The sequence below is a fragment of the Battus philenor genome, unplaced genomic scaffold, assembly GCF_028537555.1.
Source record: "Battus philenor isolate CCGP_79_NKW_IND1 unplaced genomic scaffold, ilBatPhil1.0.hap1 SCAF_7, whole genome shotgun sequence".
NCBI lineage: Eukaryota > Metazoa > Arthropoda > Insecta > Lepidoptera > Papilionidae > Battus > Battus philenor.
The window spans coordinates 5,904,623-5,916,785 of record NW_027181737.1 but is presented as its reverse complement, the minus strand read 5'-3'; the positions used below and the strand labels follow the sequence as shown (position 1 = coordinate 5,916,785).

At 32.6% G+C, this 12,163-nt stretch overlaps 1 protein-coding gene across 2 annotated transcripts; it reads left to right on the top strand.

The window, feature by feature from the left end:
- The first annotated feature begins 882 nt into the window (after positions 1–882).
- DppIII (dipeptidyl peptidase 3) lies at positions 883–12,033 on the top strand. Of its 2 annotated transcripts, none has more exons than XM_068774087.1 (14): positions 883–965; positions 1,256–1,377; positions 2,223–2,375; positions 3,376–3,603; positions 3,921–4,047; positions 4,245–4,533; positions 4,732–4,985; positions 5,615–5,757; positions 6,165–6,276; positions 7,241–7,373; positions 7,792–7,915; positions 8,981–9,128; positions 9,690–9,863; positions 11,801–12,033. In XM_068774087.1, the coding sequence occupies exons 2-14, from the start codon at positions 1,258–1,260 to the stop codon at positions 11,959–11,961; spliced, it is 2,166 nt and encodes a 721-aa protein (XP_068630188.1). In that variant the 5' UTR covers positions 883–965; positions 1,256–1,257; the 3' UTR covers positions 11,962–12,033. The 2 variants fall into 2 exon arrangements, with proteins under 2 accessions (XP_068630188.1, XP_068630187.1); XM_068774086.1 differs by lacking the exon at positions 883–965 and adding an exon at positions 989–1,166.
- The last annotated feature ends 130 nt before the right edge of the window (positions 12,034–12,163 follow it).

Genomic DNA, 12,163 nt, shown 5'->3' with positions numbered 1-12,163 from the left:
ATAATTTGAATTATCTTTAAGAAGGTGCAAAAACAAATTTCATTACAAATATAATTTTTTCACGATTTTAGGCACTACGTTTATAATTAATACTAGCTAACTTATATTACAATAGTATGCACAATAACCCTAAGCAAGAAAAATAGGCCTCAGTGACCGATCTTTTCTGTAATTATTAATCGTGACGAAAGAACACCTTTGGCTTAGTGATATATGCAATAACCGGGGATTAAAAGTTTAAAAGCGCTGATGGTACATATTCTAATTTTTTTCTTAGTAATATACCTAATTATTTAAAGATATTGAATTATATGTAAATATTTTTCCTTTTTAAACGGTTGCAGAAATTTTAGATTCTTTAGGTAGTTGCTATATGGACTGAATAAATGTAAAGGCTCACAAATGAAAAGCGAGTTGAAGTGTCACTCAAGACTAAACTAGTTTAGGGATTTTCTTCAATAAATTACCCAATCTCGGATACCCGAAAATATTATAATTTAGCTTGAGCGGTTTCTATTGCTGATTTATTTCGAGTTTACTCAAAATGCCTCATGAGGCATGAATCTGGTAACTCGATAAGTTTGCATTAAATTTTGAGATTTAATTCCATTCACATTATCGATTATTAGAGACAATACAGAGTACAAAAAACTGAATTTACTGGAGTATATCAATACGTAAATAATTTTAGCAAGTGAAATATACAAAGTGAAAGACTTACTTTGTTTTGTATATTTTATTTACTTTATGAACTTTAACTTATTTATTTAGCTAAAATAAAGTATATTTGAGTTTATGTTCATGACCTGTCTATCAATACTAAAAAAACATAATTTATAATCTATCAACTCTTTTATATTCAATCTGTTGTAATCGTGCTGTTTGAAGATCTTCAGAAAACAATTTCCACTGGGCTCTCAGTTCTTATTATAGAAATTAAGAGATATATCTTAAATAAATTTTTAGTAAGTACGATTAAAATGAAATAGATATTGTGTAAAAATAATAATAGAAATCTGTCCAAATGTTTCGAACTCTGACTATTAACCTTATAAAAAGCCGGCATCACATAAATGCTGATTCATTTATTAGTAAATATAGTAAGAAATTAATTGGAACGGCACCAGTTAAACCTAAAAATATTCAACCGGCAAAATTAGTTAATGGTCAGTATCCGTCATCACGTAAAAGTAGTTTTCATAAAGGAAAGATTTGCTTTTATACCATGTAAAACTTTGTTGTGTATCTTTTTCAGCAATGGAAGATAAATCTAATTTTCTGTTGCCAAATAATCAGCGATTTGTGGAACTAGATAGTTCACAAGCTTTTAATAACTTGACTAACAAAGAGAAACTTTATGCTCATTACTTGAGTAAGGTACGTAATTTTATTTTAAGACTTATACTTTAAATAGAATTTTGTAGACATTATTCTAACCTATTAAAACTTTGTAAATATATCTGTATTGTTCAACAAATTTTTAAGTATACTGTGTAAATGTATTTTTTCATTTAAGAATTTAATTTTATGGGTGTAAATATTGTACAACAAATAAACAATGTATTCATTTGTGAGTTAATGGGTGAATAAATTAATCTTGACATTTTTGTATCATAGGGTAAATAAAGATCATATTTTAGATTGTTCATTTATTGGTTTAACATTAAAATATCATGTAGGCCAATATCTCAAGAAATATGGGTTGCATTCATATCATGAATAAGTTAAAACCATAAATAAAATTGATGATTACATTACATCACCAAAGTTTGAGCAAACTTAAGTTTGATTGGGATTTGTCTGTTACTTAGTTATGCACAAAATATGTACTTAGACACTGGTCTAACTAGATATTTGGTGTATTGTCCAAAATTAAGAATGTGTATGTCATAATTTATAATAGTACCTGTATTTGGTATGGCACATCAGACATTAGAGTAAGACTTGCAGTGAAGATCAGCTGGGTTTTGTTTTGAGAAGCATTGCCTTTATTATACAATGTTCAAACACTGATATATAGATTAATTAGTTATTGTTTTTCAAAATGGTTAATATCTTTCTGTGATAAGATTTTTCCAATGTACAGATTCCAATTCTGGATACTATACTTAGTTTCAGAAGTGTGAGCACATTTTTCATTTGAATTTTGTGAGTAATATTGACACTCCACTCATAACTAATATTTATTCAAATGCCATTTTAATATTTTTTTTGTTTTACAGGCTGCTTGGAATGGGGGACTCATAGTATTAATTCAAACCAGCCCAGAGTCTCCAAAAATCTTTTCACTTCTCCATAGAATTTTTATTGGGGAGTCCCTGGAGAAGCTAAAAGAATCAGCTATGAAAGCTGGAGTATCTGAAGATGATTTTCAGGTAACTATAATAATATAAGTAATGCATAAGTTAAAACAGTTATCACTAGAAAAAAAATTCCATGAAAAAATTTCCTGGTTAAAGATGTATCTATTATGACATTTTTTATTTAATAGTTTTACCACTTCCTGTTTGATAAACATTTGTGGTTTCTGTTTGACTATTTTTCTATTTAGATATGTACTTTATTAATAGTAACTCAGATGTTCAAATTACAATTGTATTTATTGCAATACAAAGGTGAAATATCACTGACACACATATTAAAACAATTGCTGGCCATGGATCCACCATAATGGTTTTTGTTTTTCAATATTTTATGTCACAAGGGAGATCTACTAAGTACATTCTGTTTAACATTGTTAAGATAATAATATAATGCTTAATAACATTACATGGTTTTAGAGCAGTGGTAGCCCAGTGATGGAGTACTGAGACTTGCAATTGTAGGTTGCAAGTTTAATTCCCAGGATGCAATCTTATTATATCTTATAATTCACACATTGTACATAAATTATATGGCATTGCTACTGCTAACTAAGAAGTTTCCAGAGGAAAAGCAGCAGCGTCTTCTGCAAACTGTAATACCACACCAATCGCCAATCTGTTTATCAATCATGGTGATTATGGTGTATCCCTATCATATCTTTGGAGGAGGCTTATGTCTTGCAGTAGGCAAATACTATGGGCTGAAAAAACGATGAGATGTTTTTAAGAATGTTTCTGTTTTGGGAAAAATAGTACCTGAGCAGAAAATATCAATCTTTAATATCTAGTTTTGTAAGTTATGCTGATAGTAGTCTAATGGCCTAATCTTTATTAATTACTGCACAAGGCCTCAGTGAGCCTTTAAAATAAGAATTGAATGTAAAAAGCTGTAGTGTGCTTTTGCCCTAACCCTTTTATGCCAATTATTTTTATTTTATTTTTTACAAAATATTGTTCTTACGGTTTATTCCACTAACAAATAATATATAGCCTTCATTTCCTTTTCTTTCAGGCATTTCTTGTGTATGCTGGTGGTTTATTTGCCAACAGTGGAAATTACAAAGGTTTTGGTGATACTAAGTTCATTCCAAATCTATCTAAGGAATCATTTGAGCTCATTGTTAAATCTTCTAAAGCATATGAGAATGATAACACCCATATATTAAAGTTATGGCAAAAAGTTCAGAATCCTATTTACAGCTTAGCACCAAGACTGACTAGTTTAGGTATGGCTGATAAGGTTAGTGCATTTTTTTCTAGTATGATAAAAAATTTTGTCATTCTTCATTATTAATTTGCTTTAATATATTGCTATATTATTGTATATTCAAGTACACAGCTGTAAAGAGTGAAAATTCTATTTGGCCATAGATTTTTGGAAGTCTACAATTTTTGTAAATTTTGTAGTAGGTAAGAAAGGTAAGCACTGCCACTGTGTTACCAAAATTACACTTACCTTTAAGTAAAATTGCCTTCTTGTCAATAACCAACATAATATACATTATATGCCTGCCTATAATGTCAGATGTTTATATCTCATTTCAAAGTATGTTTCAGGGTGTTACCACATATTTTTCTAGCAACTGTACTGAAGAGGATTCAAATTTAGTTAATGATTGGATGAAAACTAAACGCATTGAAGCTTATATTTGTCGGACATTTAAGACTGTATCTGATGACGGTTGTGAGTATCTTTGTAATTATTTATTTGCTTTGGCAAGGTACACTGGCTTGGCGTCGATATGCTCAACAAATTGTATTAAAAGAACTTTATAAGTTAATAAGTTAATTAAAGTGATAACTTTTTGAAAAACTAGACAGTATTACAAAATATTTTATTTTATTATAATTTATAAGTTTTATCTGTTTACCATGTTCTAGTACCTTTATATACAATTCATCTGGCAAGTGTTGAATCATCATCAAAGCCGCCACTAACAATGGATAAGGAGAAATATAAGAATGCATATTTCCAAGTTACCCGTGGAGATTATTCAGCGCTATTAAAACTAGCGGGCGACAACCTTGCAAAGGCGGTGGAATATGCGGCAAATGATAATGAGAAAAATATGTTAAAACATTACATAAACAGCTTCAAAGAAGGCGACTTAGATGAGCATAAAGAAGGCAGCCGGTTTTGGATTAAAGATAAGGGACCAATAATTGAAACGTAAGAAACAGCTATTATAATTATTAATATAACTTTTTTAACAAAATATCTTATAAAATCTGGTAAAAACAACTCTCTGATATCAGTAATGTTCTTAGTTATTAAAAAAAAACTGCTGTAACATTATTGAATGTTTTTTATGTTTATTAAAAGTGCTTGATAGCATTATTGTAACAGGCAATACTTATTTTGAAACAGGTACCAAGGCTTCATAGAAACTTACCGTGACCCAAGTGGTCAAAGAGGCGAATTCGAAGGCTTTGTGGCAATGGTAAACAAGGAGATGTCTAAGAAATTCGGTTGTCTGGTCGACGGCGCAGAAGGCTTCATCAAGCTTTTGCCATGGGGCCAAGATTTAGAGAAGGACACTTTTCTTCGGCCTGACTTTACCAGTTTGGATGTTTTGACATTCTCTGGCAGTGGCATCCCTGCAGGCATCAACATTCCTAATTGTGAGTAATTTCAAGAAAAATAAAGTGATGATTTCTTTCTTAGGCATTGCAGCATATTTTAGAATTTTATTTTCCATACAGAATGCAACTTGTATACCATATTTCACAGCAGAAATAAAATTTGTCAAGAAAGCCTATGCATACCCAGAGTGAATTGTTGAATGATAGATAAGTTGATGAATTTTTATGTGACATCGCCAAGGATTGTTACAGCAGTTTTGCAAACACCACACTTACGACTTAAACTGTATAAATTCTTGATTAACATTTTTATTTTATGCATACAACTGTATGATACAACTTAAGTGTATAATACTTTCTAGTTAAATGTTTTTCGACACATTAATTCGATGTATAATTAATTATCTATCATATTATATATTTATAAATTATCATCGGGGAAAAGTTCAATATTATTTAAAGACTCTTTTAATAGTAATTAGTCATTTTAAAGGGCCCAACAAAACATTAGGGGAGCTAGCAAGATGACTGTAGCCATCCAAGTACATCAAAACAGTATGGTACTTTTTACAGTCAAAAGTACTATTTGATTCAGCATCAGATGGGTCTCATTGTAGTCTATATTTGTTATAAAGAAACATGTTATTAAATAACTGTGTTTTTTACAGATGACGAGATTCGTCAAAATGAGGGCTTCAAGAACGTGTCTCTCGGCAATGTGATTCCAGCAGCATACAAAGAGTCTGTCATACCATTCCTTTCTGAAGCAGATAAAAACTTGCTGGAGAAATACAGGGTCGCTTCCTTTGAAGTAAGCTCTTAATTACAATTACCATCAGTTGTAACTATCATTAATGTAGTAATAAACAGCTATGTTAGGTTGATATTTACCTTCGATAGTAGGATTTTTTTTTAAGATTTTGAGGGTGCTCTCTAATATTGTTTATAACATGGGAGCTGAATGATCAAGTGGTGAACATTAACTTTTAATTTTTGCCTTAATAACATCACCAATAACAGACATTTCACAATATGAAGTTTATCAAAGATGGGCGCCGCTTTAGTTTTCAACAATGTCCTTCAAATTAATAATTCAAAGTACTAAAAGTTTTTTTTTATCAAATATACGAAAGTGTTGGCCAAATGATATATCAAGCTAGTGATGTTATTGAAAATAAAAGTTAAGTATGATGTGATGAAGGATCTTTTGGTTCCTAGGTACAAGTGGGTCTGCATGAGCTATTGGGCCACGGTAGCGGAAAACTACTGCGTCAAAATGCGGATGGCACTTTTAACTTCGACAAAGAAAAGGTGAAGAATCCTCTTACGGGTAAGCTATAGAAAGTCGTTCATCGCTAACTTCAATTTTATGGCAATAAGTAATTTCTTCAATACTTTGATCTTAAAGGTTTGCGTATAATGGACTAAACTTATCGCTATCCTTACTGAAACGAAAGGGTATAATTGTTTATATTTCTATTGTACATATATGTAAAATAACTATTCAGATTCATTCAGTTCAGTTCAGTTATGACACTATATGCACGATGATCAAACACAATTAAAAACTTTCAAACATGAACACATAATATACAACACCAATTCCTTAAAGAAAAATATAGTATAGCCTTACATAGGCACTAAATTTTAATTATGACGGTTGCGTATGATACCCTTTAAGTGATAATATAGTTTGGGTATTTATTGCTCTGACCGGTGTTAAACATATTTGTTGACCTATAAATAATAAAAATGACTGAATTTGTTCTGGGCCCTTAGCAACATACCTTAAGTTGAAAGATATTAGATTGGGACTTAATTTGATTTTAGTTCATTACAAGTAATCCCTATAAATATAGTCGTATATATTGATAACTAGGCTTATTATATAAAGGTGCTTATATAGTCCGCCAAAAACGCTGGCTGTTCTAAAGTACGCAAAAGTAACGAAGACCGGCCTGCGTTCCTCAAATGTTGCAGAGCGATAACTGACGATGTAATTAATAGAAATAAAGAATTGAAAATAGTACAGGTCGGGTAAGAAATAAAAGGAATAGGGAAAAAACACTAACGCGAAATAAATAAAGCTAAAATAAACAAAACAGAAAGCTATGTAAATATTCAAAATTTGTTTAATTATGAAAGTAAATAAGTATTTTAATTAAGGATGTTATAATTAGATTTTAAGGCCCTGTCCCATAAATATAACAGGGGAGAGTGAGAGGCTCCCAATAGCGAGGGCAATTTGAAAAAAAGTACGTCAAAACTTAATGTAATATTGAACTTTATTGAAGGTAAAGAAATAGAGGCGTGGTATACGGAAGGCGAGACGTACGACAGCAAGTTCACGACGTTGGGCTCGGCCTTTGAGGAGTGTCGCGCGGAGGCTGTCGGCCTCTATCTATCGTTGCGACCAGAAATACTTAAGTAAGTCTTTCTGGTATATTTTTAATATTATGTCAGTGAGAATGTTAGGAATTTAAAATATTTGTAATCTATTATGTGGTAAGAATTTACAATTTTTATTTATATTTTATTACTCCTTTGGTCGACAAGATTTTTGGCAATTTCGAGTGCAATAGTTGACAAGAAAATCGGTCGCGCGCCGCCATGACATTCAAATGTACTATCGTGTATTTGAACTGGCGCAAAATGTGTATTTTGCATTGCAATGACTATTTAATAGATTAAACCTTTGGCCTATAACCACGATCCAGACTCGTGACTTTTGTCTATGGGACCAATTTTTCATTACGAGTCAGTCCCGCAGCTTTCGTTTACGCCACAAATCAGACTCGTGTTTAAAGGCCAAAGGGTTAACCCAAAAACTCTTTTTGTGTTACAGAATTTTCGGCTACGAAGGACAAGAAGCAGAAGATGTAATTTATGTAAACTGGCTGAGTTTACTGTGGAATGGCGCTGCCAAGGCAACAGAGATGTATCAACCTTCAACAAAAACTTGGTTGCAGGCAAGAAACTACTCTTGTTATTTTTTCAGCCCATTGATGCTCTCAGCAAGGCATAAGCCACTCCAATGATTTATATGTAAGGGTATATCATTGCCAAACTGACTGCCTGTATATTTAAGGGTATATCATCGCCAAACTGACTGCCAAACGCGGCGTAATCCCCATCGGAGTGTGGTATTTTGGTACACAGAGGAAAATTCTGCACGTCCTCTGTAAATTTGTTTTGTGAGCAGTGGCAATCGTGCATAATTAATGCAAGTGTGAATTATATATGTATGTAGGAATCGAGGAATATAATACAGTATTAAATAATTTTAAATGTCCAAGCAGTAAAAGCTCACTTAAAGTTCGAACATCAATCAGCAAAGTATTGTAAACTTGAATAAAAAAATCCTGTCAAAATGTTTCAAGGGAAATATAAAATAACTCTTGTGTTAGAACTAAGCAGAACTAGAGATAAAACTGACTATATCTACATATAGCATCTATAGGTATAACATGCAAAACTTGTTGGCTCAACAAATGGCTCATCCTTAATTTAAAATTTGCCAAAAGTGAATTCCAAGACACTTTATTCCACTGTAAACAGCGGTGTACGCAGTTTTGTTTAACATCAGAATCTTTTTTTGAATCTTGATCTTTTCACACAGGCCATTCGATTGTGGAATGATTTACAGCTGAGTATAAGACGTGCTAACTCACTACCTATTTTTAAGAAAATAGTTAAGAATTATTTACTAGACCTACGATTATTTGTCCGTTAATTCATTTTATTTTCTTTATTCTTTCTGAAGCAAGTGTGATGTAAATAAGTTTAATGTTTATCTTTATTATTCTGTCATATTTATATGAATTTTACCTTATCGCACGCGCATTTATCAGCGGGCTGGCGGGCGGTGCACTTCATTGCACGACTATTGCTGCATAGCGGAAATAGTTAAATATTAGTCCCTTTCTTAGTTAGGATGGTCTTTCGCGAGTTAACGCCTGAATCTATTAGATTAATAAAAATAAGTCAGATGAATTACTTTGTTTAAAAAAATATAGTAAAAATTGTCGCTCTAGGCGCACGCGCGTGCACGTTTCGTATTGATGCGCTTATTGGAGCTGGAAGGCGATGGCTTGCTGACTGTGACGGAGCCCGAGCCCGACAGGAACCTGTTGCTCACGCTGGACCGCAGTCGCCTCGCCACCGACGGCAAAAGGATCATTGGTAAATAATAAAATATAATTTTCCTCGTTAATTTACTAACCTCATTTGTTATTAGAAGTGACAATGCTATTGCGATTACCTCACACACTATTAATTTATTATAAAAAAAGTAATTACCACATAATTGTCGAAGGTAAACAGAATTTTGCCGTATTTATAACGGACTAAGACATCGTAAAGGGCACTGCAACAGCTGTTTCTGTTAAGTACGAACATACAATTTTTGTATTAAATATCTTCTCGTGCTTTTAATATTTTTTCATTGACATGGCTTACACGTCTGTCTGGTTGAGGATGTTCTGCAGGTGATTGAAATGATTGAAATGAACATTGTGTCGTTTACTCAAAACCAATCCCATTTATATAAATTTATTATAATATCCCTCGTAGCGTCGCATTTTTCTTATCTATACTTGTCGTCTTACGAACGGCCTGATCTCTAGAATGCCCGAATGTCTGGTCGAAAAATAGTAAGACCCGAGTTTCACGTTATCACAAAGTTTTTTAAAATTTATAGTTTTTTTTTAAAAAATATTCATTATTTATTTTTTCAATTTGCAGGCGAATTCCTAGTGAAACTACAGACATTAAAGGCGACTGGCGATGCGGCGGGCGCCGAGGCGTTGTTTGCGCGCTACAGCCGGCTGGAGGAACCGTGGTCGCGTTGGCGCGACATCGTGATGCTGCATAAGCAGCCCAGAAACATATTCGTACAGCCTAATACTTCGCTTCAAGGTCAATAAATATTATATCTATACTTCCATACTTACAGAAACATGTGTATATATATATATATATATAATTCCACCAATGGGTTAGTCAGTGGTTATATCGTCGCTCAAAAACCCATGATCCCAAAAATCTAATTTTATATGAGAAACAAACAACCGAATTTCATTGATAACTTTTATTATATTCATCCTGCAAGGGTAATTTATATACCAAATAATAGCTATTAGTGTTTGCATCCATTTTTGATTTTGTGTTTATATATTCTGGAAATGATCTGTTTTATTACGAAAAATAGATTTTACTGAAATAAAATTTAAAAGTTTTTGAGTGTCCTTTACGATGTTATTCGAACGAAATTTGATATTGACCGTCGTAAGTAAGATTTCATTACGATATAATTCATGTGTACATACTCTGACAACTCTTTCACCGCAAAAGATTTTTCAGCTTTTTTCGCATTGACTTAGTTTGAGGCCGATTCTTTAAAATAGATTGTGGTAATAAAACGTTACCGAAAATATATTCATAAAAAAAGTTGCCAGTAATACCCATTAGTGGCAACTTATCGAACTATTTTCCCGCGAATAATATCGTACTCGGTCTAACGATTCTCCTCATTAGAACTTCGTTTACATAATTTTACCTTAGAAAATTTACAAGGTGTAAATCCCGAATTTGACAGAAACTGAATAAGCTCGCAATAGCATAATTTTTTTTTTTTTAAATGACCCCCGCTATTGGGGGCCTCTCGTTCCCCTATCTTAGGTGGGACAGGGACTTATTTTTCAATTTATTTTTTCACAGTTATTTTTATTTTCATACTCTTCTGTCGTTCATCACATACTCTTTCGGTCTTGTCTGTCTTTCGTGCTACATTTCTACTTTCTTTCTCGTTCGCTCTGTTCGTCTGACATTCTTCCCTTTTTTTTCTTTTGACATTTAATTTGTAATTTTGATTAACATTTTCTTATCATTGTAACTTATATTATAATTATCACATATTTGTTCTCTTAGCCTTTTATTTTGTTTTATCTTTTTTATAAATTGTTTGTTTTGTTTCTTTCAATCGCTTTTTTGGCGATTTCTCTGCATAGAGATATAAATGTCGTTTTGTTTTCGCCACCAATCAGGGAGGGTATTGTCTCCTCCCTGATTTGAACCCCAGACCGGCACTCGAAGCCGAACCGGAGTCCCCCGAATGCGGGACACCGGGCCACAAGGTGGATCACGGTCTGGTCCACGCCCGGCGCAATAGCATAATACCGAGGGGTGACGATATCTCTGAAACCATAAAGTTTGGAGACTTGAAATTTGATAAGAAAATTTCCTTCACAGAGTAGAGGTCAGCTGAGAGAGCTGAATTAAGCGCAAGGAAGATTGGTGCCATAAAAATATTTTTTTCAGACTTGTTTTTATAAGTATAAACCAGAATATTTTTTTGGGATGTAAAAAATTTTAAACTATTTTTAAATTCAACCGAATTCCTTAAAATCAGTAATTTGTAGGTTTACAAGGGCAATGCAAGTCATGAAAAGGGGAGACTGCTAGTATACATATGTACATAGAACTTAGGTTAAAATTATATATGAATTTGTCTCAAATATGAAAAAAATTTTAATTTTTATCTTTGTAAGCAAAAAGAAACTAAATAAAAAAATTGCTTACGAAATATTGATTTCCTTTCAATATTTTAGAATACCTGCTTGCCCCGGAAAATCAACTGAACTAGTGTCATACAGTGCATGTACAAAAAGCAGTCTACAAAAATTATATGAGTCGATAGACCCTCAAATCGCAAGCAAATAAATATATAGTGTGTAATTGTGTTTACATTGAAACTTTGAGCCTTACGGACTGACTGTCTATTTTTAGAATATATTTAAGTCTTGTATATTCTCCTTAGAAACTAGTATGATATTAAATTTTTCCTTGAAATCCAGATAACGAGGTTAAACTTAAACGATACCCGGCAAGTGCAGAGGGCATGGTGGCTTCCTGGGTAGAACGCTTCCCTACCTCTGAGGTGGACGACGTGCTGGAACAGCTGGCCGAGGCGGATGCCAAGTATTTTGCAGAGCTGGAACCACTCGCAAATGCTTGATCAATTTAATGTTCTTAAATGTATTTTTTCCAATGTGAATTTTGTTTATACATAAAATATATTTCTACATCATACAATTTGTTTAATTTTATAAAAGTTAAATGATTATAGTGGAAACCAAAGTACCATTACTTAGTAGTAGCCTGTAATGTTTCATTAATTTTAGTTGTGAATGGAATGTATGATTACATTACTAAGCCAT

Bases quoted from the DNA above. Each gene is read 5' to 3' on its own strand.
- DppIII (XM_068774086.1), top strand. From the start codon at position 1,025: ATGTTTCGAACTCTGACTATTAACCTTATAAAAAGCCGGCATCACATA. The intron at 3,604-3,920 runs GTTAGTGCATTT...AGTATGTTTCAG, and splicing joins GTTTAGGTATGGCTGATAAG to GGTGTTACCACATATTTTTC. The intron at 4,048-4,244 runs GTGAGTATCTTT...ACCATGTTCTAG, and splicing joins GACTGTATCTGATGACGGTT to TACCTTTATATACAATTCAT.